Consider the following 27,952-nt stretch of genomic DNA (forward strand, 5'->3'; position numbering starts at 1 on the left):
TCTTAAAATTCCCAAAGTTGTCAGTCCTCTCATCTGACAAAGCCCCTGCAATATTTTAATTCTAGATATAATGACAAGGAGCTTTTTTTCTTGACTTTGAGTATCCAAAATTCAAAATGATAGAACTCTCAAGAGAAATAGTCTTCAAAATTTCTGTCTTTTGATCTCGAAGTTTTGTGACAATAGCTTAAATAGCTTTTAAGCAGCTGCTGCTCACTATGGTTGAGCAACTATGTTGTCCAGAATTCGGTATCAAACCTAAACTCATTACTCTGTTAAAGTTAAGCTAAATGCTCCCTTCTCATTCCATTTCTAACTGAGGTACATCTCCCCCTGCTTTTTTCCTTCCATCCTCCATTGTCTTCTGTGTTTCCCAGGTAAAAGGAACGATTGCCCCATGGTATACCAATTAGCTGCTGACATACTAGGTTACAGTTTCAGTCATTTGCATTTGTTCTACAGAAAATTACATTCAAAAGCCCAAAGTACCATTTTGCCAGTGGGAGCAGGACTCCCTTCCTCTTTTTACACCATCCGTCTCTAGCCTATCATCATTTTAACATAACAAATCTAATTTCTCAACAGGAGCTTTCCACATGTTGGCAAGCATCAGATCCTGTCTTGCGAGGCTTAAAAAAAAAAAAACCTTTATCTGACTGCCCACAGTTGTGCAATATAGGTTTCCAAGGAAACAAAGTCATTTACCAATAAAGAAGCTTCCCTTTAAGGTAGCCTCAGAGAGCCACATTCAAATAGTTCATAAAACCTTGGCTCAGCAAAAAGCATTCTCTAAACAGCTGAGAAAGCCTTTATTTCGGGGACTCTGTCCTTAAAAACATCATCAGGACTTAAGCTGCAGTCAAAACTTGTAGCAGCCCATCCAGTCTTTGGCCATTCTCCTTTTTCAGTTCCTGCTTTCGTTTTGACAGCCCAAGCACTAGGTGTGGCAAGGCAAAGCACCTTTTTGGCTTGAGAGTATCCCTTGAAAAGGAATATACTGGAGTGCATATCCAGGCGGTTACAAATTACAAGCACAAATTGCTTCATCGCTACAGAATGTAGAAGCTGTTCACGAGGGTGCGGCAAACTAGGCAGCAGCATCTGAAAGAAAGTGAAAATGGTTTATTCAGCTGGAATTTCTGGGGTCCTGGAAAGGAGCAGAACGTGACTGGACAACTTAGTATTTAGCTGGTCCCTTGAATTAAACCTGTTACTGTTTAAGAAAAAAAAAATGCATAGGGTGGTGATGGGTGGCTAAACTCCTCTGGTTTACATCTCATTCATACCCAAGTGTATGCGTGTATGTGTGGTCAGAATCATATGTCCTCTCTTTCTCGTTTTCTTGAAGCACTGATAATACTAGTACTTGAAAAAATTTGAGGAAAAATTATTAAGTAAACATTTCCAACCTAGTACTGTGTCCCAGTGTGTGATTTAAGCCACAACAATTAGGGAGATCAGACATTTTTTTTGTCTTGACAGGCGTCAGAAACTCCTACATCCTGGAAAATCCTCGTATCGAGCATTGTTGGATTCAGTCGTATTAAGTGATGACAATGTCAAATTCTCAATTATTCATGAGGAGAATAAGGTGAGATCTTACCTTCAAAAGAAAGCATTTACACCTGTCACGTCATAAGAGAGTGTAAACACTCTATTATAAGAGTGTTTCCAGAAATAGCAGTGAATATTATCAACGGGTCCAGTATACTTGATGTCCTTCAGTGTTAGGTATTTATGACATGATGCAAAGTATCAGCATAAAGATATCCTTTCTGGTCACTGTTTTTCTGAAAACTTGAGACTATTCAAGGAGACAACATATTTTAATAAACTTAAAAAAATCTTTAATGACTCTATGAAAATCTGAACAGAACTATTTTTTTCTGAAAAAAATGTTTTTAATTCAGAATTGCCTCCACTATTCCAAAATAATAAATTCTATTTGCTTAATGGAATAAGAACACCTACTTTTCAGCACCTCCTAGCTATGCCTGTGTTTGCTCAAAAGCAGCTTTTTGGGAGAAAGAAGTCTTTCTGATCCATGAATAGATTCACAGTTAAAAAGCCAGCTAGGAAGAGGAGTGTTTTCCGTTTCTCTAATCTAACAGTGTAGCAGCTTGCACATTCACGTAGGGAATGGACAACCTAAACCTAGCTTAGAGTATGGGAGTTTGAAACTAGAGCACTCCCATTCCATGCTCTAACCATCACATGAGAGAGACTGCATGAATTCATTTTCTGTCTCTCTTGGTGATCTTGACCTTGCAATCAGCACAGAAAAAGCAGTCTGTTTTTGGTCTAGGCTTCAAGGTACTCGGGAAAGAGGTGAACGACTGAAGACTCTGTGGCTCCCTAGACCATTTGGCGGTTTATTTAAAGGCAGTATAATGTAAAATATTTCCTAGGGAGTAGGATTTCGAACTTAAAGTAAATTTCTTCTCTCTTGCCTACTCCCTGCCTGGCCTTACAGTTCTTTCATCCCTTGGAAGAGAGCAGAACTGATTGGCCTCCAGGTGAAGGGAAAAGATACCACGTCAAAACTCTTCAGCCAATTCTCTGTCTCACAGGAGGAAAGATTAAGAAGAAACCAGGATCCCCTAGTAGAGATCCCCAGTGGAAGAAAAAGGGTCATTTTTTATGAGCTAGACCAGAGTGACTTCACAGTTCCCCAAACTGTAGAATAGCAAGTTATACATCTTGGTGGGTAGAGCACTATTATGCATTTTCTTCAGGTCTCTTTTTGATGCAGTTCATCAGTGTAAGCACCACTGTGGATGTTAGCGAAGACAGCACTGATGTTTTGACGAAAAACGTACATCTCAGTGGTAACCTGCTCTTATATTGACAGCACAGTAGTAAAATTGTCCAAGCTTCACGATTAGTGTTTTCCTTGCTGCTTGTGGGAAGAGCTGCAAAATGCTAGACAAGAGAGACCTGAAGTTAGAGTCTACTTCAAAAGAGTTGTTTCTGCAAAGCAGAGAGGTAGAGGTAGCTGACGTAACTTCGGATGGATGACGATTGTTACTCTGCAATACTAAAGTGTATTCAATAAGAAAGCTGGCATGCTTTTCTTTTCAGATAGTAAGTGTCTGATGACTTTGAGCTGAAAGATAAATTGGTATTTTTATCATTGCCAGTGTATCTGTTTGTTCCCAGGTTCTTCTACAAGTAGAAATTTTTGAAATAGAGGGCAATATTTTCAGGCTTAAAATTAATGAGGCAGCTCCTCTCAGAGCAAGGTACGAAGTTTCTGATGTTCTCATAAAGGAACCTACCACCCAAAGGTAAGTGATGGGAGATGACTTAGCATATCAGTACCTTATGTAGCTTCACTGTCAAAGGTGTTTTCCCTTCCCTCTCATTTGTGCTGAACTACTGTCGTCTCTCTACAATACCAAGAAGCTACCGGGAGAGAAAATAAAAATGCATGTAATTGATTAATTTGTTTTCAAAAATTCATGTCAAATGCAAAGGAGAAAGTTTATTCATATATATCAGGAACTTGCGGCTATTCGTCCTAGTCAAATATAGCCTACTGCTTATGATGCATTATTTTACCTAAGGCATTACCTGTTAACGTGAAAGGAATGCAAACTTTGGAAAATGTTTAAGGCAGTTCTGTAGCCACCTGTTGCATTGTGCAATGGAGCCTGAACACAGCATGTATATTGGGGGTCTTTTCCTCAACATGAGCCTTGCGTTTTTGTAATATATGCAGATATTCTCAACCCATGTTTTGTTTCCACTTCGTATTTAGCTACAGTAGATTTCATGTGTTGCTGATTCGTGTAAAGCTGTCGTTGCTTTTCATTTGCAGACTCTCTATATCCCGTAAGGAGGCAGGTATTTTGGTGCTGAAAAGTGTTAATGAGGAGTACAAGCTTCAAGTCACTGCAAACCCCTTCCAAATTGAGCTGCAGTCCAAGGGTGAGATTGTGCTGAGCATGAATTCCAGTGGGTTGTTATATTTTGAGCACCTACAACCACCTCCCAGTGATAGGTACAGTATTTTTGTATCCCACTATATGTGTTGGTTGTGCTGTAGCTGAAGATAAGCAATTCTATGGAATTGCTATTTCTGTGATGGAAGCCCTCACACCTTGAAACCTGGCATCTCTTTTACCTCATGCCAGTAAGTACTCTAGTGACATTTTAACAAAAAAATTCTAAATCCATTAATTGCAGGCTGTTTGAACATCTTACAGTAGTCATATGCTCATGCTAACCTCATTTAAGGGCCAATTCTGTAGGACACTACAGTGTTCATGTTCCATCGTCTTTCTTGGGAGTCAATGATGGTAATATAATGAGGTTCTCAGTTTTGTCTCCTCTTCATTTATGACTAAATTTGCTCCTTAGGGAAGTTTTGTTCGCTTTATAATGTGTCTCATAGTTGCAACAGTTTAAAGGCAAATCCCAGTGCATGGGATTGGAAGGCTGAGAAACCACAGTGCAGGGCATTTATCATGGCTAGGAAAACAGCATAGCAGGCAGCTTTCTCCTCAAGAAAATTGCTTCAAAAATTGTAACTAAGAGTGCTCTTTACAGAGGAGAACAAAAGTGACCTGAGGATCTTCTGGTGGATTAAATACTGACACAAAAAAGCGTGAAAGCCCAAGGAGTCAAATATAGAATGAAAATCTTTTTAAGACATTAACTATTAAAATTTGATTATTAAGATTTGTTAATTAGAGCTCTCAACTAGATACTAGTTTTCAAAATAGTCCATTACCAGAACTGGTATATAATGTATAAGGCAATGCATAATGCTTTGGGAATTTTCTATTTGAAATCCTCCCTTACATTGTCAATAAAATTATTATTTGTATATATTTGTTTTTACTAGCAAAACTACAGCAGAAAACAAGGAGGAGGCAGCAAGTGACTCCTCTAAGGTAACCTATGCTTACTCTGTGATTCTGGCATGAATATGTTATAGAAAAGAAATTTGATTGATTAGGATCACCTGTTCATGATTTCTTCTGGTAGCGTACTTCCAAATAGCCAAACTGAGGGCCAGCCACACCTAAAATGCAGCAGATAGCAGTGACTTCGTGTTTATCTTGACCCCAAAACTCAATGATCTTTTTCTTTTTTTGTTGGAGCTTATTACAAGCTGTGCTGTGGGCTTTCTGGTCATTCTTTCACAGGAGAGATGAATGTGGCTGAGGGTCCAACATCAAGTGTTCTTGCATGAGGTAGAGCTGATGTAACTTTTTCTTAGTCTAATCATTTTTCATTGACATTCAAAAAGGGCCTGGTATTCCAGACTGAGATATTTTACCAAATTCGTAATTGAATTAAAGCTTATTTGTGTTACAAGGGCTGTAGAAAGCATCTATCAGGTAAAAAAAAAAAAAATCTAAATAAGAGCCAGATCTTTTGTTCTTGATCTCTGTTCTTTAATTTGGAGTAGATGCCTAACAGGGAGCTTCATGGTGATACTCATTTTCAAATTCCCTTTTCCTTGCAAAGATGATTTCAAAGGAAAGAGAACTATTTTATAACCAGTCCAAAGATATGTTTCCACATATGTCCATGCTTACTACTATTCTAAGATTCTCTGTGAAAACAGACTTGATCCTGACAGTGCATAAAGGCGTGTGCCATTTTTTTTCAGTGGGCTGAGTTATGCCCATGATGTAATTTTAGCCGCCTGTTGAGCAGATGGCTGTTACTCTGCCATGTTGTTATAAATGGCAGGAGCTACACTGCCTGCAGCATACTTGTATTTGAACTCCAGGTTGTGCCACAGAGAGTATGCTTGCTCTGGACCAGTCATGCTGCTGGCCAGGCCGTGTCCACTTACTCTGGGATAAATCTAGAAAAGTAGGAAAGGCACTGCAAAAAGTTGAAATTTAAGGATAATGAATAGCAGGGCACAAGGCTTAACGTTTGAGGAAGGCTAAAAGTGTCAGTTATGCAAACAGCACTCTGGAGAGTCTGCAAAGCTTATTTGTTGTCTGACTTACTGTTTGGGGAGGAAGGTGGCTGGTTTCTCTTTGTGCAGATTTCTCTGTGTGGTTCCATCATCTCCATTCATAAATCACATTGAATTTCATAAGTGCACTCACAGTTCAAGAACTCAGTTATTACTTTTCTGCTGTTTTCTGCTGCAGCAGAGTGCACTTGTCCTCCGCTCACATGTCAGTTCTTCAGTGTAACATTCCTGCAACAGAACCTGAATTGCATTTTGGATTCATAGATACTAGCCGTATTTAGCAAATAATCACTTAATCGTGTATAAATCTCATGTGAGTAAAGGTATTTTTCTTAGAAATATATGGCCTGAGCAGTTGTATTTCCTAGGCTTATGTATTTCTGTTTTTGTAGGAGAAACAAGAGGATCTAGGTCTCTGGCAAGAGAAATTTGGCAGTTTTTTAGACATCAAAGCCCACGGTAAGTCTCGATCTCATTCTGAAAACAGCTTTAGTGTTTTGTGTATACCCTTATTCATTCATGTTTCTGCCCGTTTTCTGTTTAGCTACTTAATGTTTACCAATACCTCTCTCTGTCTTTCTCTTAACTTGCCTATAAGTTATCACGTATTGGTAATAAATTTGATATAAGGCATTGGAAATACCTGTTAGGTTTCTGTTCAGGAGGGAACACGTTAAATGTGACCCGTTTCATCGGAGAGGAATGTGTCCCATTCTTGACACTGCATAACTCTATCTGGCTGAATGGTATATAACTCATTCGTTTTTACTATCAGCACATAACATTGATTTCTTCTGTAGCTTATTCTCGAGACACATCAGAAATCATGATATCTAAGCATTAATAATTATTTCAGAGAAATGCTTTTTAAGTAGGGGATTACAAAAGGAAATAGTGAGAAGGCTTAAGTGGTAGAGAAACCTGTAGGTCAACAGCTCAAATACAGTTTAAATTGTTAAAGACCAAAAATCATTACCATCTGCTGTCTGTCTGGTTGCGTTCTGCATGAGTTGAGTTGGTTAACTCCATCTATTACCTCTGTCATACAACCTTTTATAGCAACCAGCGCTGCCTGGCAGCTGCAGTAGACACAGCAAAGTCTGAAAGAGCTTCCTTTTGATGGTGGGGGCTTCTTCAGTTTAAAGTCAAGACACACAGGTGGAGGAAGCTGTCGTTGTTGTTGTTCATGCTGCATCTGATGTGTTAGGCTAGCATCATGGATTCACTGCCTTCTCTCTTTTGGGGGAATAAAGTCTGTTTGGTCAAGTTCTGATCCTACAGCCAGTGCTGGTCAGTCTGGAGGATCTCTGTTCACCTGCCAGAAATCGCTTTGGATTCAGTAATATGACAAGATGGCAGAGGCACTTGTGCATGTTACTCTGCTGGCTGAGGCTGAAGGGAGGAGTTTTAGAAAACAGGTGACTAACTCTTAAAATCCATCCTGCTGTACCACTGTGCAGCTCAACTTGGCTTACAGGTAGTGGGATAGAGACAGGAGATGATTTTAAGCAATTTTACTGCATAAAAAATGACCCACTACTATATGGGTTTTTGCTATTAAACGTATTCATTTTATCTTCTTAAGCAGATAAGGAGTTCAGTGCATAAGTAAGAATGAATGTGAACTTGAAAGGAAGTGTGAAGCAGCTACTTACTAAAACTTGTTAAATTATTATTGTTTTTCATTACAGTTAGGTTGTTCTGCTCTGTTGCTTTCCTCTAAGCCTGAGAATGAAACTCTATGCTCTTGTCTTTTAATTCAGTTTGTCTTTTCTTATTTCTATAGGCCCTAGTTCTGTAGGCATGGACTTCTCTTTACATGGATTTGAGCATGTTTATGGAATACCACAACATACAGAAACACTCCTTCTCAAAAACACCAGGTAAAGAAGTGGCAGACTGCTAATAAAGGTATTACTGCATTTGCAAAGAGCTATAACGCTGTCTGAAGAATGTAATGCGAACAACAGCTTGATATGTTTATCATATATAATGTGTATTTTAGTTCAAAGACAGTGTCATGTTAAGTCATAGGCCCTATCCCTGTGGACTGAACTGATCTGCTTCCCACTCTGTAGTTTCATGAAGGAACCTTTCTGTTCTCTCTCAATTTTCCATGTCATTTTTTTCAGAATTGCAGAATTAGTTGCATTTAAACAGAACGTATGTTATTGAAACTCTTGAAAGAGCAGTCCTATTAGGACTTCCTATATTTCAAGGGGATGGAAAAGTTCAGAATTCATAAGTTAGGGCCTAGAGCAAATGAGCAGTAGTCTCACTGACAGCAAAAACGTTGTTTGATTTAGTCAGGTAGGACCAAAGCAAAGAAGCAGTAATCTAGGTTGCCTCCATTTCAACTCTGGGTGCTAAACAATAGACCACAATACAGAACGTATTAGACCACAGTACAGAACTGAGTTTGGCGGAACTAAAGCTAAAATTGGCCAAGTGCAGGATGCTTAAATATAACACATCTGTCTGTCTGTTCCAGTGATGGTGATGCCTACCGACTTTATAATTTGGATATATTTGGCCATAAGATACATGACAAAATAGGCATTTATGGTTCAGTGCCCTTTCTCTTAGCCCACAAGCCTAACAGAACTTCTGGGATCTTCTGGCTGAACTCTTCAGAAACGCTGGTGGATATTAGCACAAAGGCAGTAGCTGAGGTGAGAGTTGCCCACAGCCCTTAGAATTTAATAGTGAAAGAAAGCACTGCAGGGCAGGGCCAGCAGGAGCATGACAGCATCATTTGAGATAAATTTTTTTCCTTCCAATAAAGAATTGTCAATGTCTTCTTCATTACTGCTGCGTTTATTTTATTACACCTCAGAAAAGAACAAGGTGAAGTCTTTCAAATGGCAAGTTATAGGTTCTGTATCCTAACAGGTATACAAGAGAAGGCAGAGAGGAAAATGCGACGCTGGAGCAGAAAAGTCTGCACGAGTGGATGTAGCAGGCAGAAAAAAAAGACTAAGAAACATCTTGATTATCTTTTGGTTTGAGGAATTTTTTTGAATTTTTAAATTCTTGGCATCGCCACTCATGTCTCCTCAGCAGGCTCATTTTTCTGTGGAATGCAATTGACTTTCAGGAAACATATAAAGAATTTAGGAGATGAGCTCACCTCCTGAAGTCCTGCTAAAAATGAAATAGTGAAAAAAATACTGCTTTATTTTAATACTCAATTATATGGTTAAAATTATTCATTTTCTTTATTACTCCTGAATGATTTTAAAGCTCAGGCAGACAATGCATAGTTTTTAAACAGGTTACAGAAAAGTTTCTAATTACTGTGCTCCTCATTATCCATTTTTTCTTATTAACTATAAATCTATATTTGGTATATGCATTATGCAAGATAAAGGATTTGTGAAGGATATATAATAAACTTTCAGTATGATATGTGTTAGTGACAGAATTTTCTGAGTTTACCTCTTTGCTCTGTATCTTCATTGAACAAACATTTGATAAAGAGATTCAGCTTTAATTTGGTTCCCTTCAAAGCACGTGCCCTCCAGATCCACTGCAGAGACTGCTAAGCAGAGGGTACTGCCTCAAACTGATGTACGCTGGATGTCAGAGAGTGGGATCATTGATGTTTTCCTGCTGATGGGACCCACTGCTTTTGATGTTTTCAAGCAGTTTGCACAACTGACAGGTACTAGCTCATATAAGTGAAGAGAGAGTACGGCACGTTCACTCATGAGAGTCTCTGAGGAACATGCTGTATCAAAGAGGGGCTTAATGTTAACCTAGCCCATTGTGTGCAGTAGGCCAGTTGTTTTAAAATTGCTGTTTGCAGAGCAAAGGCTGGTGAAAATATGAAAAGCATGCTTTCATCCTTGTTTTCCTAGCATCTGCAGCTGGCCAAACTTCTAATTGAGAAGCCAGCATAGTTATTCTGAAACTGCTCTATCAGAGGAATAGAGGAAACACTGGGGATTGGAGTTCCTGGTCATGATCAAGACAGGCTGTCTTACGATTAGAAAAGACTGAAATTATGAAGTGATATGTCCTGGAGAGTAGAGAAAGAAGGGAGAAAACATGGTAGCTGTCCAGTGTGTCCGTTAGAGAAGGGAACAAAAGTGCCATGGAGATATATGCCAGGAGAAGAAAAGAAGCAAGAGGCATAGGAAGAGAATAAAAAAATGGAGGCAAGAGGATTAATGTTTTATAAAAGCAAAATTCTTCCTATCCTAAAGAGAATTAAAAACTCAGAAATATCCCCAGTAGTTCTTTAGTGTGCTGGCAATGATTGTATTTGCTGCATAGAGGAAATGGAGAGGATGTGGTTCAGCTGAACAGGAATAGGAAGGTAAGTAGGTCACAAGAGGATCTTGCCAAATTGAAGTTTGATGTGGAAAGCTTCCTTGCCCCTGTTGACATATACATACATACATATTTTCTAATTTTAAAATATCTAGACAATTGCAACTGCGTGGTTCTGTTGGTACTGTGGAACCTGTGTGTCTGATTCACTGCTCGGGTTCAAGCAGCCACAAGAATTGCATTCTACTGAGTTTAATCCATTTAGTTGTTTGCATTAGTGACAGTTAAATTCATCCGTAGTATTTTTACATTAGAGAAATTTTAAAAATAAAATGATAATAGTTACTAGAATAACTCTTCAGCATTATGGAACAGCAAGTTCTTTCTCACCCTTACATTATCATTATAGCTCTCTCTGCTGTCTCTGGCCGTTTGCCTCTATTATAATATTTGTTATGAGCTTATTTCCAGGGTTCAGCCACTTGGGTGCGAAAAATGTGCTCTAGATTTAAACCTAGGCCAGCATTCCCCTGCTGCAGACAGTTACATACTACTGGCTCTCCACTTAACTTTTCTAGAGGCTCTGGATAAAATCCTGAAGCGCATTAACAGTGTTATCTTCACTCATACATTCTCCTAGGCACTCAAGCCCTACCTCCCCTCTTTTCTTTGGGCTACCATCAGTGCCGCTGGAATTATGAGGATGAGCAAGATGTCAAGGCAGTAGACGCTGGCTTTGATGAGCATGATATTCCTTATGACGTGATATGGCTAGACATTGAGCACACCGATGGGAAGAGGTATTTTACCTGGGACAAGAAAAAATTCCAGAACCCCAAAAGGATGCAAGAACTTCTCAGGAAGAAAAAACGTAAGGTAAATAATATAGCAGGACGGAAGACGGTATTTCTTTGTAGTGTGAAGATACCCAATCTAGCTTTAAGCAAGGTAAGTCAAATATTAGAAGCAGTTTAACTACGACAGGATAAATTAGATGGTGTTGCAATCTGGTGATGCTTCCAGTACGCAAGTCATTTCATTTAATCCAGCTTCTAGTGCCACTATATTATTCTATAGTTTGTTCTATACCCTGACCATCAGGCTAGGCTTAACATGTGTGAAGCTCCATCTTACAAAAGCAGCCCCTTGCTGTCCTTGATAGATAGCAGAAAATCTTTTTACTTAACGTTATGAACCCTCACCACTGGTAATTGCTATAATTGCTTCAGCCTCTCTTTTTATTTCCTGCTTATATTAATTGGGATTTGCCCTTTATGTTGGTAGGATTGTTTACTATAGACCTTTCTCTTACCACAAAACCTTTTCTCTGGAGTTACAGAGATATGAAAACATACACATTTAAAAACTAAAATCTGTGGAACTGCTGAATGCTTGAATGCTTTAGCCAAAAGGCAACAGCCAGGGGAACTGTTGAAATAGCATTCAAGTTTTGTCGTCTGTTAGTAGAAGCTGCGGTACTTTTTCAGCTTTACAGCAGGGCAGTTAATGGCAGCAGAATATAATACTGAAAAATACAGTACTTGGACTTTTATTATTATTATTTGTATTTAGAAACTGTTGCTGATGTGTGTTATACAAACTAAGATATATTTAAAAGTCTTAAGGCAAATGATCTAAGGCATGGACATTGCTACAGAAGTCAGGAACAAGTATATTTTCCCATTCACAGAATACAACAGTGAATTAAATACAGTGTTTTTAGGGGGTTAGGGTGCTTGCTTTCCTCTGAAATAATGTTTTGTTGGCCCTTATTTCAGAGGGTTAAGCATGAATTCACATCCTCCTTGTAAATTCAACTGTTTTACATAGGTATAGTACAGTATACACAAGCACTAGTAACTGCTTTCTAAAATTAGTGACAAAACTACCTTCTTCGCCTGAAATGAACTCTTTATCTGCCTTTTATCAGAAGTGAATAGTCTTACTGGAGTACTCAGGGTGGTTGATGCTAATGATGCATTTCATTTTCTTATCCTTGCAGCTTGTCGTCATTGTAGATCCCCACATTAAGGTTGATCCCACATACACCCTGTATTCACAGGGCAAAGACAAGGGATATTTTGTGAAAGACAGGAATGGGCAAGATTTTGAGGGCATCTGTTGGCCAGGTAAAGAACTCTTCTGTCTCTACATTTCAAGTTGTTCGTTTTATAAGCCTTGCAGAATATTTTAATCAGGACCCAAGCAAGTAGAATTCATTTCTCACAGTCCGTGCATACTTTGTGGCTCCTTTGGCTTTTGTATGTTCATGTTCTAATTGTTTTAGCTTTACTACTTACTTTGCTAGGCCTGTTGGCTCTGCAGATAATCCCAGTGTCTAGAGCTAGAAAAGCTGGATCTGTTGAGCAGAACAGCCATACCTCCTCCCCAGCTTGTCTTGGGTAACAAAAATCAGGTCTAGTCTATTGCAGTGAACGCAGCTGATATAAGCCGGATGAAATTAAATGAACCACGATACTGATGATACATGACTTTGAGTGATAGTGCAGTGACCCTGTATGTTATTTTTCATGAGGAGATCTCAAAGTGCTTTACAAAGGAGGTTGTTCCCTTTTTTTTGCATACAGAAAGCCTGTAGTCACAGCAGTGGAATGTCAAAAGGATATGAAAAAAGTCAAGGATGTACTACAACTTCTAGTAGCATGGCAGTGTTTAAATATTATCATTTTAACCTGCATGTGCATATTTATGAGCATAGAACTGCAGCTGCAGCTCTCTCATGGGCTCAGGACATAGTTATTCAGCTTCCCAGTGGCGCTTTCCTGCCTGAGCGCAGAACACCAGCGATTCTGCTCCTCCCTGGTTTCCTGTTCACATCTGAGCATACTTCAAACTGCTGTCAACCATCCTTAAACTGTGCTGAGCTTCAGACTTCCAGAGTTTGTTTGTTGTCCTCAGAGCGCAGGAAAGGGTGTACTGAGTTCGCTGTTGGCCTAGAATTTGTTCATGAGCTTTTGTCTCAGAAACAATAGTAGGCACATCATTGCTGCCCACTGTGGAAAGCATCCTACCTGTTGGCCGCTGTATTTAGATGCAAAGACAACGCACGCTCTTAAAATCAGGTAAATAATTGGGATCTCCCAAACGTGCAGGTTCTTCTTGTTATCTGGATTTCACCAGTCCTGAGGTGCGAAAATGGTATGCAGATCAATTTGCCTTCAAATCGTACAAGGTCTGTATTTATTTGCTCTGCTCTAAACATCCTAGAAAGTCTTAAAATGGGGAAAAGAGAGAAAGAGAGAAGATAAACCACTGACTAAGCAAGTTACTGGCTTTCGTAGTTGTATTGTCATAATGTAGAAGAAAATATCTTGATAAGCTGAAGTACTACAGAAGGATTTTCTCCATGGCCTTGTCTACACTAAGAAAATTTTAACCCATACTCCACCACTGAAACTGCTCCTAGTTTTAGCAGTAAGATGGTCAGAGTGCAAGCAGTTTAGCAACTCATCATCCAACACAGCTGTCCCATTTGCAGCTTTTACTAGCTTGACAGTATGCAATAAGTTAGGTGGGAGTACTGGCTTTAAAGGTTTCATGGCTTTTCCCATCTCAGTGACCTCTGAAATGACTCCTCGGAGGTGTTAGAGGCAACCTTGCAGTCCTCACAGTCACAGCACCCTGACCTTCCCTCCAGCATTCCCACCTGCTCCTGCAAGTGCCTGGCTGAACACTGCCAGAAACCTCCAATTTTCTTCCACCCTATTGTGATAGAAGTTGTTTTAATCTCTCCCCCGGTAGAGCCTCAGCTGACATTTCCCACGCTGTTTTTCCTATCCAGTTTTTCTCTTCTGGCCTTTCCTGATTTTTCCACATGGCTTTTTAATAATCTTTTGATCTTTCCTGCCTTTTCACACTCACCAGAAAGTAGGAATAGCAGGCAGCTCTGCTGAGCTTTGTGAGAATTGCAAAAATCAAGTGATTTTTGTGGGCTGCCATCCTGGCCCGAAGGGCCACCAAGAGAAATGGGAGGAATGACTGGCAGTTTTCAAGTGGCCACAGGAGTGTAATTACCATAATTGCTGCTGCTGTTCCTATTCATACCCTAGCCTGGCCTGCCACCCACTAGCGATGAACGCGCTAGGTCATGGCAGCAGGTTTGTTATGTCCTAATTGCAACCCTGTGTCACAGGGGTCAACTAATATCCTCTTTGTATGGAATGACATGAATGAGCCTTCGGTCTTCAGAGGGGCAGAGCTAACAATGCAGAAAGATGCTGTGCACTACAGCAGCTGGGAGCACCGGGAAGTTCACAACCTCTATGGATTCTACCAGGTAGTGTTTGGAGACGCAAACCAGCAGTTATCCTCATGGAGTGTGTCTATTGTGGTGAGGATTGTATTTAGACAGTAGTAGGTAATGTGCAGCCTCCATCAGGTATTGAAAGTCTATTGTGCTAGTACTACTACATTCGAAATAAACTCCTCTGTGACCGACCACAAGACGACACGACAACATTCCGTGCTTCTCTGCTCTGACAGTGTAATGACACTAACTGTGACTACACAATACTGGTAATTTATTTTATTTTGTTCAAGTATATCCTAGTAAGAATGTGTTCCTTTAATAATACCTATTATTTGTGGATACAGGTTTCTTAATTTTCCTGCCTTGGAAGGGCTAAAAAGGCAGTGTAACAAGTAACTAATTACAGAGTTTGTCTCCCTGACTTTTATCATCCTAATTTTCAGCAAATGGCAACTGCAGATGGACTCATCAAACGTTCTTTGGGAAAAGAGAGACCATTTGTCCTGACACGATCTTTCTTTGCTGGATCGCAGAAGTATGGTAAGCAAGAACGAGCTGCATGCCTTCTCTAGTGCTTTATTTTATTAAGCATGGTATCTAGTAATTAAATACAGAGGAGGACAGAAACTATGTTAGAAATACTGAAACGGCTAGCTCATAAGCATGCAACTCATTAAAAATCTCAGGAAAGGCTGGCAGAACATGTACAAGTGAAAGGCAGAATAACAACCTGTATCCTGTGGCACACCATCACCAGCTTTTAGCGCGTATTTCAGGAGCACGTTGCATGAAATCAAACAGTTGAAATGAACAGTAGTTCACCACCGTTCTTGTCTTTTTTCCTTAACTGCAAACATAAGCTGAACCGTATGTACGACTTCACTGTGTAATCCTGAAACTGGGTATTTCCAGGGGCAGTGTGGACTGGAGACAACACAGCAGAGTGGGAATACTTAAAAATCTCCATTCCAATGCTGCTCACCATCAGCATAGCAGGGATTTCATTCTGTGGAGGTAAGGTGTTTATCTGGAGTTCCTCACGATGAAGGAAGAAGGAGTTCCTCACCAAGTTTGTATCCCAAGATAGGTGTCAGCGCAGATGGTGAAGAGCTCTGGCACTCCAGTGCATTTCCAGACAGTTTCACAGATTAGTCTAGTTTCAGAAGCCAACAACCTGGCTCCTTTCTCCACTAAGCCTTTCGTCGCGCTGATGTCCCACCTGGAGCCAGGACCCCTGGGTGGTGTTCCATAGCATCACTACGACAGTCCTCTGTCACAGGGGAAGGCGCTCACTGAGCCTCCCAAAGCTCTCTGACAATTTCATTAAAAGATAACTCGTTAAATCAATTTTCTGCTTTTGTTTGGAAAAACAGCTGCCCAACAGCAAGACCACAAGTACCCTGTGAAACGCGTGGATTATATGCTGGGAAGGTTTGTTGAAGAGGAACTCAAAATGATTTCCAAAAATATGTATTTTTTTTTGTCTGCATAATATCTAGCTGATGTGGGAGGGTTTATTGGAGATCCAGAACCAGAATTACTTGTTCGTTGGTATCAGGCTGGAGCCTACCAGCCCTTCTTCAGAGGCCATTCTAACATGGAGAGCAAACGGCGAGAACCATGGCTCTTTGGGGAGAAGAACACCCAGATCATCAGGGAAGCCATCAGAGAGCGCTACGTCCTCCTGCCCTACTTATATACACTGTTTTATCGGGCACACATGGCAGCTGAACCAGTTATGAGGTAAGAGCGTAGATCAGGAAGTTAAGTGATTACCGTCAGGAAGTCGCTTGGAGGAGGAAAGTTAAATTACTCTCTCTTACTTTCATGATGACTATTTAAATATTTAAAAACAAACACAAAAATGACTAAATTCTATTTTCTTGTTTTCTGCAAGCCTCAGTAGGAGTCCTGTAAGAAAATTACATGTCCTTTTTTTTTTTAAATGAGGTTTGGAATGTACTGATTCAATGAACATTGCACATATACAATCTCAGACATGTTTAAAGTAGTAGACTCCAAACTTCTCATAATTAAAGAGTATTATCTAGTATTCTGACCTGCATTTCATCAGTGCTAACACACTCCGAACTTGCTGACCTGAAAGCATAAAGGTCCGTTTTTGCCCCATTGGAAAAGATTTATTACTGAATTGTTACTGTTAAAAAAGTTTATTTCATATTGTTAACTTGATGATTTGTCTTTACAGTATTCATATTGTTTTTCCTTTAGTAGAAAATCTAATAATCTAGAACAGAAGTAAAATTAGAAAACGAACTTTCTGCTGCTCCCTAACCTCTAAGAAAGTGTCTCGGGGAATAGAACACAGCAATCCTATCAGAAAAAGATGGATATCCCCAATCTCCCTGGTATTGGTGTGTCTTTGAGGTTGCCTAGACCTGTCCTTGTGCACCATATTTATCTTTACTCATTGTGGTGCAAATACAATACATCTCTCAAGTTTTAAGAAAGATAAGCCAGGTCTTTCTGAAGACAGAAAGTATGGACTGAGTTGTGAATATGATTTGCATTACAGATATAGTGTGAGTATACACACATCGTGAGTCTCCTCATTTATAGGTGCAGATGCCCCTGGTTGTATGCACAGACACAGAGAGTGGGCTTCTGTCTTTCTGGAAATGAAGCCTCCGTTGACCCACAAGGTTAGATAAAGCCAAGATTATGTGAATTTTCTGCAGTAGCTACATAATTACAGAGAAGGCATGGTATTTTACTTACTGAGACAAACAGAGTGGAAAACATGCCTCATTAGCGAGCAAATTAAGAGCAGCGCTGCAGCAAACAACTGGATGCCTGTGAGTGAGCAGGCAGGCAAGGCTTTGTTCGTAAGGAAACCTAGAGAATTGGTGCAGATGCTATCTCTGTTAGAATGAGCTATTATTGTCATAAACTCTCAAACTGAAAAATACAACGCCTGTTCTGTTACCAGGTGGTTATTGCACTACCCTTTTTTGAGAAAGACGAAATTTCAACTTTTGGTGCAGATTTTTCAGTCCTTGACCAAGAGGAGACAGCTGTTGCAAAAGTAGAAATGAACTGCTGAGAGCAGGAAGGACTGTCCCTTGGGGACTAGCCGATCAAAGCAGCACCGCTGATTGATAGACTGTGATGGAAAGGGTCACCCATCTCTCCTTTGCTAGAAAAAAGGTAGATGTAGTACAAGTTTGTAAGGAAGAAGGCAGGAGGAAAGAAAGTGGGGCGGCAGGAGGCCAAACCACAAGTATATTGGAGTGTCTTAACCAACACTGCGTTCGGAACTCTCATCAGTGACTTAACATGGGCCCTTCAAGGCATAGATAAGGACCCTGCCTAGTCTTCAGCTGTGCCTTGGCAGCTGTGCCTTGTTAGAGAGGGAGAAAATGGAGCCTGAAAAGGCCTTAAACAGGTTGATGAGAGAGGAGGAACTAACTGAATTCCACTATCTTGCTTTCTACAGGCCTCTCTGGGTAGAGTTTCCAGGGAAAATAGACACTTTTGATGTGGAAAACGAGTACATGTTGGGTAAGTAGGTGATTTCTCTATGTCTGGAATTTGAGTTGAGTGTTTTTGAGGTTAAAGTGTGACATGACAAAAAGAAAGCAAGAAAACTCTGTCCGGGACTCTTAAATGTGATGCTGTTACTGAATGCTGAACTTGAGACCTCTTTAAACGACCTGATTGTCACAGATGAATTGTGAGCACTTTGAAAATTGGAGTCATCTGAGATGCAAAAATTGAGGTCAGTCTCACCTAGTAAGTTTTAAAAAACACAGCTGTTGTTTTGACCTGAAACAGATGGAAATTCCCTGTAGCAGCTAAGACTACAGTCCGCTTCAAAAATGACAGCGGCAAACAGCTACTATCCAAAGGTGGTTGGTTTTTACTGTGATATATGGCTGGCTGCTAAAGTCAGTACTTTCAGAAATTAAGCTCAGGAGATGAGTGTGTTTATGTGATGCACATCCAGCTTGTAAGGGAAGAAAGAAGGTGGGAGGACAGTTTTTCCCCCCCCCCCCCCCCCAATTCCTCTGGACTCAAGAGTGCGCACAAACACTTTCAAATGAAGGGACATTAATTTCTCCTGCACAAGTCTCACCAAGGCGGTCAGGAGAACGTAGCGAACCCAAGTGGGGGAAGCAAAGCATCAGAGGACTCTATGGAAGTTCAGGCTGTATCACTGATGGGCAAGGAGGAGAGAAGTTTCTCAAAGTGAATATTGTGCCATGTAGTCTGTATGAGTTAATGTGTTGTTAGGAGTGAAGTGTAACCATCCCCAGTGCAATATGCTTAAGCAGAATTTGTCTGACAAGGGCAGTCCCTTCTTCCACTGTTTTGGTTAGAAGAGCATGTTTTTTGTTCAACCAAAGAGCACAACAGGAATTCACCTCTCAGACTGTGAGGGACCCAGGAGTGCCCCTAAGCTGCAGGGTTGTGGAGTCCTGATGCTAAACAGAGTGAGACCCCAGCAGCCATGAGCTCCTTACATGTGTCTTCATTTCCAGCAGAAAGTGAACCTCAGGACATGGCATGGCCTAGGCAACTCCCTAGAATGGCTCTGAGAGGTTGGCAACCCCAGGGAACACCAGAGCGCACAGCTACCACTCTGCTGAGATGCAGCCTTAAGGATCATAGCAGTCACTCATTGCTGTGTATATGTTTTTCTCCAGGAAATGCTTTGCTGGTGCATCCGGTCACTGAGCGAGAGGCCAGGACAGTGAGCGTTCTGCTTCCTGGGTCAGAGGAGGTGAGGTTGAGTAAGAAGCTGCTCAGCTGTTCAACCCAAAGAAATGTTCTATATTGCAGTCTCCCAGCTCCCCACTAAGAAGTGGTGTTGCCACTGTCATGCAGTAGTGATAGCTGTCCTGTGCCCATCACAGTCCACCGCTCTGGACCTTTCTGCCATCTTGGTGCCTCACACACTTGGCTCACAGCAGACTTGCTTTTCCAAGAGCTGCTGCACAGGTCTCCACACTAAATTGTCGATTCCTTTCTTTCATGTATTTCTCTTAGGGTTAAACTTCTCTTTTACCTGGAATAAAAGGGAGCTTTGAAGGGAAGTTCATAAGGAAACCAGAGGGAAGCTAGGGAAAGGGAAATTATAACAAAGAAATGGAAGCCTCAGTAGCCTGGAGCTGGAGTGCATAGGTTTGAAACACTTTGACATGCAGAGAGATCAGTTTCTCTCCGAAGTCAAGTTATACATCCACAGGATGGCGCTGTGATCCACTCCTACACAGAGCATTTTGTTTCAGCAGCTGAGATGTGGAGAAAGGGAAGGAATCTGGGAATGTATTTCCTAAGGAAAAGTTTGAGATTCATCTCTAGAGACAAAAGGAAAGACAGCAGCAAAGTGGAGTGCGAAAGCCTTGCGACTCTACTAATGCACGCAAGGACGCTAATTATTTTATCAATTTAAGGGGAAAAAAGAGGCTAGGCTCTCCAAGCAAGCTAAGAAAAGTAGTTTTATAAGCATCTCTGTGGGAATTCACTGCCTGGTGACGACTGTGATGCAGGGGAAGTTGCAGATGTTCCTTATTTTTGTGACCTATTTTAGCAACGTTATTGTTAGTTTTCATTTCAATATCAATATGCTTATTCTGGAGCTTACTTTTTTTCTTAATTAGAATAGTTGTATCATTGTTCGGCACCTCCAGATGCTTTAAAACATACAAGTTGTGTGCAAAGTGTAGGAAAGAGCAGCCTAATTTTGTGATTCAGGAATGACAATTTATTCTTTCTCTTCGTAATGTCAATGGATTTAAAAAGTAAATGCGACTTCTTGCACCTCAAATAAACTGGTAGGAATAGTGAGAGTACCAGATGGAGTGAAAGAGCAACTGCCCCTTGCAGAGGGAACAGATTGTTCCATAGATGTGTTGGGCTCATTCTTTCTTCGTTTTTTCCTAGATTTGGTATGATTTCAGAAAATTGAAACGAATGGAAGCTGCAGGCGCTCTGAAGATCCCAGTAACGCTGGAGAATGTATGCTTTTTTTAAAAATACTACTTTCGTTGAGCTGAAAAAATAAAATAGACTTTTTTGTAAAGCGCTCAAAATCTAAAACGAGACCTTTCAATCTCCTTGTAGGATTGTAATCTAAAACAGCTTTTGTAGAGAAGAAAAGTCTCTGTGTTAACTTCAGACCAAACCATTCTAAAACCGAAAACTGATACTATGAGCAGAGCACAGACAGCTGGAAGAAGGGTTAATTATGGTAAAAATGAATTCCAGTGACATCCTGCCCAACATCTTAGTGACCTGCCAGGGCCTGTCTAGACACAGAAATTGTGGCACACTAAGCCTGGGTGTGTATTTCTATTAATCTGCACCAATTCCCTAGCAGATAATCTTCACGCTTAAGATGAAGTTGTTTACTTTTTTTTTTCCAAAACAAAGTGCAAAATCTTTCAAAAATGCTCATAGAGACATGTCTGCATAAAGTAATTGCAGCTCAGTGAATTTGGGCATGTATCACGTTCTAGATAATCTGCGCTACTTTTTGTGTGGATACACTTCAACATGCATTCAGAACAACTCTGTAGAAAAAGGTAATAAGCAATCTTGTATTAACTGAGCACTACAGGGCTCCCCGTTAGGAGTCTACCAGTCTGCAGTGGCAATATTTCATCAAAATGGTTGAAGTAAAATAAGTTTTTTTTTCAATGTGCTTAGCAATTGAGAAGCTCCCTTGGGCCATGTGATATTGTTGCCTTTCCTATGACAGACCCACTCAATTAAGAAAGTTAGCCAGATGGACCTAGGACCTCAGTGCAAGTGCATTACAGCAACTGTTGTACCTCAGGAAACGATCTTCCTGAAATCCTGTCTCTGTTGTTGGAGTGGAACACTAATGTGCCCTGGTAGCAGGGAAGTGAGGTATTGTAAGGGTGACTTCTCCCAGCAGAGATGGTTGGCTTGAACACATACAGGAAGTAACTACTGTTCTCATTGTTAATTGAATAGTTTTTCTTATGTGCTCACAGTAAACGTTCATTTCTGAGGTTTGATAAGAAAAAGCTGCAGTTTTCCTGTCACGTAAGTTAAAATTGTGTGATCAGCTTATATGAACTTTTCTACCCTGGCTTTGTTATTGGCAGATCCCTGTATTCCAGCGTGGGGGAACTGTGATACCTCTGAAGACCACAGCTGGAAAGTCCACGGAGTGGATGACAGATATTTCTTATGCGCTGCATGTGGCCCTGGACACAGAGGTACTCTGCGATGACCTTTCCTTTACAAAGTTGTTTTTTTTATCCCATCCATCCTTTTTAGGTCCTTTCTGCCTGCTTGATCAGCACAGAGGTGTCTGTGTCTGCACACCTGGTGGCTCTCCTTTACTCCTTCTACCTGGGGTCTCACCTCACTCCCACTGTTCCCTCAGAGTGAGACTGAGTGTAGCACAGAACATTTTCTGACCTTTCCCAGCTCTCCTCTAGTCCTTTGGAGAAAGGAGCAGAGAATGGGTAGGCCACACACTTCCTCTACAAGCCAGAAAATCCCACAGCTATCCTTTCCAATAAAAGAGGTGTCACCAGGCACATGCATCAGTTTACAAAATCAGGATGTCCAAGTGTCCAGAGCACTTTCAGAGCTGGACTCCCTGAGCCTTCCAGAGATTCAAGTTGCTAAAAAACAAGCCTTCACTATAAAATATTAGCATATAGTGAGACTTACTGTTTTCAGCTTCATTGTCCAACACTAGAAGCTCCTGTTAATTTCTACTCCATCTGGCGTGTTCAACAGGGCTATGCAAAAGGTGAACTCTACCTAGATGATGGGCATTCATTCCAGTACCTCCATGAGAAGCAGTTCCTGCACTGGAAATTCACTTTCCACAAGAAAGTTCTCTCTTCCAGGTAACAGCAACAAATGTAGACAAAATCCAACATGCTACCACTCAAAATGCCTTTTCTAGTTCATTAGACCTCTTTACAAATGTACAAGTGTTAGTCTCATCCATTGCTAGTGAAGACCCAGAGCAAGCAGAATCTCTCATAAAACTGCATAGGTAAGTGACGCATAAGTCTAGATACAACAGCGCTTGAAATGCTGAGTTGTCTAATATTGTTTCAGTTTACTCAAATTTACATATTTACTCAAATAAATACAAAGAAAGTCATCACCAAAAATAAAATATATCGGAGAAACAAAGGACAATAAAGTGGGAGGTTTGCAAATAGGCAACCCCTAGAGTGTTTGTATCTTCTAAGGTATAGGAACCACAAAGAGACACCGTTACGTATAGTCTGAAAATCATCAGCAAATGCACCATATATCTTACCATATTAAAATATGTGAAAGGACGCACAAGGGTACACCCTGCAAAGGTTGAGTGAAACAACTAAAAGCCAACAATATCCATATTTGCTACTTGAAAGGAAAGAGATTTCAAATACATCACTGCTACAGTTTTACCAGTGCGGTTTATTGCCTGTGGGGCTGTTCAGTTCATAAAAAATGAATTTACAAGTATTTCATTATTCTTTTAGGCTTCAAAAATATGCAGAAATTGGTTCTCAAACTACAAAAATTAGCACAGAGCAAAACTGCAGATTAGCTCGGATAGTGTAGGTAAAAGTATGCTTCACATCCCTTTATCTGGCAAGATTGTAAAATATGAAAAACTTGAAAGTTCAGGAGGGAGGTGAAAGATGTTAATCACTAGCAGATCTGGAATTTATCTTTGGAGAGAACAGAATGTTATATTCAACTCAAAGTGAACACTTTTATTTTGGATCTAAGCTTTTTTTAGAGCTTTTTAATTAAAAATAAATACTTCAAATTAAATTTGTTTCAAAATGAAAGATAGTTATGATACAAATTGAAACACCTTGCTTGAAAAGTGTTAAAATTAGACAGCTTTACATTTGTGTTGAGAAAGGGATTTTGACACTACCATTTGGCTAAATCTCAGAACCTTTCCGGTTGTTAAAGCTGCATTTCTTTAATCATAAGATGCCTTGGAATACTTTTATTCTCCTCTCTAATTTTTGTAAAGTCTGCTATACAAAAAAATTCATCTGATAGTGGAGAAAATTGTATCTGTTTCAGGAGAAAGGTAAATACATAAAAACTAAAAACAGTACTGGGAACCTTCAGGGAGAGACGGAAGTAGTGGTTTTTCTGCATGATGCTAAACTGCTGTTGATGGACAGGAACTACTGTATATGAAATATTTCTTTTTCAGTTGCACAGATGAAAATGGACAGTACCACACTACATGCATAGTTGAGCGGGTGATAATTCTGGGACTTGGAGAGCAACCCATCTCTGTGACAACATGTTTAAAGGGTAATGAACTAACTTGTATTTCACTGCAATTATTTGAAATACTCTTGTACTGGTGGCGTTCATTAGAGGCTGCAAACTGACAGCTGTATATGGGGAGCATCTTTGTTCAGTCGTCTTTGCTACTTTTTGGATATCAAGAGCAAAATTTAGTGAAAGAAGTTAGCAGTTACTCACCACTGATACTACATGCAGAACTGAAGAACATTTGTTTTGTAAGGTAATAGATACATCAGTAACGGTGCTTCAGAAGTAACAAGTTCAGATAAGTTCATCCTGCAAAGCATATGACCAGTGATAGCATTTAAAATGAAGGACCATGTGGTCCTTCTGTTGTACAGGTCAGACCTGTATATCTGCCTAGTCAAAAGAGGAAATGTGCAGACTAAAACAAAATTACTCTTCTGTTCTCTTGCTCATTCGACAGAGCCTGGAGACCCTGACTGTATGGGGATGTCTAGAAGTTGCAAGGGATCCCACAGGGGTAAGCAGTGGCGTCTGCAGAGAGGGCTTGTCACTCCTTGGTGCTTTCCAAGCACACCCCTTCACTTTGGGAATCATGTGAACATAGACTTTCTGCCTGCACCTGTCCATGCTCAGGACTTGTAGGGTGCTTGGAGAATAAGTTATCAACTTCTATACAGAGAAATCATTGAATAGTTTTGTGGCAGAAGCTCATGCACCCCAAGTTAGTTTGAAAGGCCAGAAGACAAGAAATAGTGTCTCCAGTTCTGCTACATTCTTATGTGTATCCTGGGCAGATTTGACTATTTCTTTTCTAGTCAGTCTCTCCCACTAGTACCATGGGCAGTCTGAATTAACAAGAGGGAGTCGTGTGTAACTGTGCTTCAGAAAGGTTCTTCTTAAAGCGTATGGTTAAACTCTCTTGTCCTGTTCAGATGGGAAAGAAAAAGAAGTGGTTTTCACATATGATACGAAGACCTCTGCGTTGATACTGGAAAAATTAGCCCTGAGTATTGGTGCTGACTGGGAGATTCATATCAAGTGAAAGGAGAAACAGCTTCTTCGGAGAATTCACTGAGAGGTTGAAAGGAAACGAGTTTGGAGGAATTAAAATGCTTGTTTGAATCCAGTTAGATCAAAGAATATATTTCCCTCCTCGCAAAGAATATATTTCCCTCCTCGCAAACTAACATATCCTATAGTCTTTCTTTTAAAACAGTAAGTTAGACGTGAGTCATTCTTCTCAAGTCAGTAGTTGGCAAAAGTAATAGCAATGGGATTGTACTTGTGGTAAAAAGCTAATTGCTATCTGGTCCAGGCTAGCTTCAGTAAGGCATTAAGGTGGAGTTCTGCCTTCACTTGCACCAGAAAATCCTGACTTGATGAGTGGGTGAGGTTGTGGCTGGTTGGCATGCGGTTTAATAAAAGCACCTGGAAATCAAACTATTCACAGGCTAGAGCACTTGGGAAGAATAGCTCTGTGCCAGTTTAACAAACAGCATCGATAGGTATGTCAGATGTGGAAGTTATGGTCAGAGTTCCTGCTTTGTGCAAACAAACACAGAAGGAGTCACCCAGCGTGATTACAGGCACTCCCCCTTTCCAGTCCTTACGACAGTGCAAAATCAGGCAGTTTGTACAGGAAAGTTAACGATGCTAGCTGAACGGTTCAGGCTGAACTGAAGCTAAGGTTTGAATAAGCAATGCCAGTCAGTTGCGTGAAGGTAAAAGCATGTGAAATGGAAATGGAGAAGTCTCTTTAACAACTGGATTTGAAACTTTGGTATTTGGATTTTCAAGAAAGCACAAGTCTACAGAAGTGCAATATTGGCATGAGGTAGCAGCAGGACTGCTACAGAAATACTTTACACGTTATTGCTCCCCATCTCTGCCAGCACAACTGTGTTTTTTTTTTTTTTTTTTTAAGTCTTTTGTTAGGAAGGAATTGTCCGTATGTCTGAATGCATGAATGTTGTTGGTTACAGCCAGCCTGGTACAGCAACTCTGCTTATGGACAGCTCTGCTCTTGCGCATCTTTCAGTTCCTGCTAACGCCTGGCTTTCTTTAGATATATTTTAGCAATTTCTTGGTCACTTTTAGTATCTAGCTGAGCTTTGAGTTTGGTAGATGGCAATAGAAAAGTTTTTTCAGGCAAAGGAAACTCGAAGTGCTTGAGATTTTCTTTATAACAGAAAAAATTCTTAAACTTAATGGGATTAATTCATCCCATTTCATGCATATTACCCCATTCTCTTACAACTTACCCTAATTCTCTCTTGCCTCACAATCCCACCTTCTCTGCAAACACAACAGGGGTGCTCCACTGCTTTCTTCCCTTTTCAAAGCCAAGAGACACATCCTGAGTCCTACATCCTTTACATCCTGCCTGGTCCCACTACCCCTTCCACATGGTGCACCTCTCCTCACAGGCTGCTGTTACTCCACAATTTGATTGGCCTTTCACTTTGCTACAGTTGTCAAATATGTTATTTTAAAGTAAGTTCTGCTTTAAGTCAAGCGTGAACATACCATCATTTGGGTTTTATGGGTCTAGAAGAGCGGAATTTATTTAATTTCTTTCAGTATGGTAAGGAAATGTTTTCTAGAAAGATCTGTAAATTGGCTCTTGGGGAGCAGAGAAGCATGGTTAACATTTTTGCTGACTAAAGGGAACATAACTGTCCCTTTGTACAATGTGCACTGCTCTTACTAAGCCCTGCCTGAGCTTGGTTAGTCAGTCACTGCCACCTGCTGCTGTTTGTCCTCTGTAGGGCAGATTTCTGCAAATATCAGGTGTAAGAGCAAAATGTGATTGCTCTGCTCTTGACTACTGAGTGCAGCTTGTTCCCCACCAGACCCATAGGTTCCTCCTTTATTCTGCAGAGCTCTTTTTCAACCCTTCCAGCAGGCACTGTGAGCCTCTGCTGTAGGAACTGGACACTGGCAGCCCAAACAGTGCTGTGCTTAGTGCAGGCAAGTGGAATAGTAGCAAACAGGTCTTTTACATCTGTGAGAAGAGAGTCAGGCCCTATTTTTCTGTTGGTTTCTAAGCTTTAATTGATGATTAATTCCTATATTTAAGCATAATGGTGCTTCTGACTGTGTAATTATTGACTGGAGCATTTTAATGAAACATTTTAACTGGTATTTTTGAAATGTGAAAGTAAGTGGAATAAAGTAACAGTGAAGTGAGTTACATGCCTCTTTCCTTCCAACCTTCTTTCTATTATGGAGAATCTCTAACTAGTATTCTTTAAAATGTATCTGATTAAAGCGCATGACTGCTTTTTATGCTGTGACCCTCAGGACGATATCTGCACTATAGTAAGTGCTCGTGGGTCAAATTTTCAGTAGTATGAAGTGCCTAAATTCTATAGATTTCCACAGGAATTAGTTGCTCAGCAGCTCTTAGAAGTTAAGTCTTTAGGCCTGAGGAATTAAATTCCAAAAAATAACATTTACGTTGGCATTTGTAGCAGCAGTCATACATGTAGTCCACTTCTGCCTTGCCTGAACAAGGTTAACTGTTCGGTACTTTTACTTGCAAGGAATTCCATCACAAAAGGTGGCTCGATTCCAAGTGGACAAAGGGCTTTTTGGTATCTGTAGTAGACAGCCCATCCATTCATCTCTGTAGTAAATTGCATTTCTTCAAAGACACCATTTGTCTTTTGCTAGCAACTCCTGCTTCTCACAAAAAGCCCTACAAGAGGAAAATCACTCATCTAGTAAAAATAGGAAAAGGAGAAGTACAGCTGTAACCAGAAAATACCCCCACACATCCATAAAGAGCAATGTAAGGTGAAGAGCGAGAAGCATGTTGCCCTTGAAATATCCTGGAAAGAGTGACACGTGTGTGCCAAGCTGCCCTGCAAAGTCATGTCAGATACAAGACCTGCAATCCTCATACCTAAATGTAATGAGGAAGTCATCAATTCCACAGCTGGACAACCTTTCTGGAAACAATTGCTTTCCTGTTTCCAAGGACGCTTGAATCAGCCCTTTCTCATTGCCCTGTTGGTGCAAGAACCTTGCATTCATAATAAAAAAGAAAAGGATTTAGGCCACTGTTAGAAACACGAGAATTAATATTCCCAGAGGTTGGCTGAACTTGCTAACTGTATTAGCTTATTCAAAGATTGCCCTAATGGAGCTTGAGGGGTCTAATAAGCTATATTGTCCATTGTAGTGTTGACTTGAAATGAGCAAAC

At 40.4% G+C, this 27,952-nt stretch overlaps 1 protein-coding gene across 2 annotated transcripts in view; it reads left to right on the forward strand.

Moving 5' to 3' along the window:
* The window catches only part of GANC (glucosidase alpha, neutral C), a 28,732-nt gene extending 1,798 nt beyond the window's left edge, over nucleotides 1–26,934 (forward strand). The window contains exons 3-25 of one of the 2 annotated variants that reach the window (XM_068945985.1): nucleotides 1,483–1,591; nucleotides 3,160–3,287; nucleotides 3,821–4,003; nucleotides 4,850–4,898; nucleotides 6,337–6,403; nucleotides 7,731–7,827; nucleotides 8,436–8,616; nucleotides 9,455–9,608; nucleotides 10,860–11,095; nucleotides 12,222–12,348; nucleotides 13,333–13,412; nucleotides 14,373–14,516; nucleotides 14,933–15,029; nucleotides 15,402–15,503; nucleotides 15,989–16,232; nucleotides 17,947–18,011; nucleotides 19,157–19,233; nucleotides 20,397–20,471; nucleotides 21,587–21,700; nucleotides 22,233–22,345; nucleotides 23,677–23,780; nucleotides 24,205–24,261; nucleotides 24,677–26,934. In XM_068945985.1, coding sequence (XP_068802086.1) covers nucleotides 1,483–1,591; nucleotides 3,160–3,287; nucleotides 3,821–4,003; nucleotides 4,850–4,898; nucleotides 6,337–6,403; nucleotides 7,731–7,827; nucleotides 8,436–8,616; nucleotides 9,455–9,608; nucleotides 10,860–11,095; nucleotides 12,222–12,348; nucleotides 13,333–13,412; nucleotides 14,373–14,516; nucleotides 14,933–15,029; nucleotides 15,402–15,503; nucleotides 15,989–16,232; nucleotides 17,947–18,011; nucleotides 19,157–19,233; nucleotides 20,397–20,471; nucleotides 21,587–21,700; nucleotides 22,233–22,345; nucleotides 23,677–23,780; nucleotides 24,205–24,261; nucleotides 24,677–24,786 — 2,713 coding nt within the window. In that variant the 3' untranslated portion in view covers nucleotides 24,787–26,934. The remainder of the gene's footprint in view (nucleotides 1–1,482; nucleotides 1,592–3,159; nucleotides 3,288–3,820; nucleotides 4,004–4,849; nucleotides 4,899–6,336; nucleotides 6,404–7,730; nucleotides 7,828–8,435; nucleotides 8,617–9,454; nucleotides 9,609–10,859; nucleotides 11,096–12,221; nucleotides 12,349–13,332; nucleotides 13,413–14,372; nucleotides 14,517–14,932; nucleotides 15,030–15,401; nucleotides 15,504–15,988; nucleotides 16,233–17,946; nucleotides 18,012–19,156; nucleotides 19,234–20,396; nucleotides 20,472–21,586; nucleotides 21,701–22,232; nucleotides 22,346–23,676; nucleotides 23,781–24,204; nucleotides 24,262–24,676) is intronic. The other variant, XM_068945987.1, reaches the window with a different exon arrangement.
* The last annotated feature ends 1,018 nt before the right edge of the window (nucleotides 26,935–27,952 follow it).

The sequence above is a fragment of the Struthio camelus genome, chromosome 5 (assembly GCF_040807025.1).
Source record: "Struthio camelus isolate bStrCam1 chromosome 5, bStrCam1.hap1, whole genome shotgun sequence".
Lineage (NCBI taxonomy): Eukaryota > Metazoa > Chordata > Aves > Struthioniformes > Struthionidae > Struthio > Struthio camelus.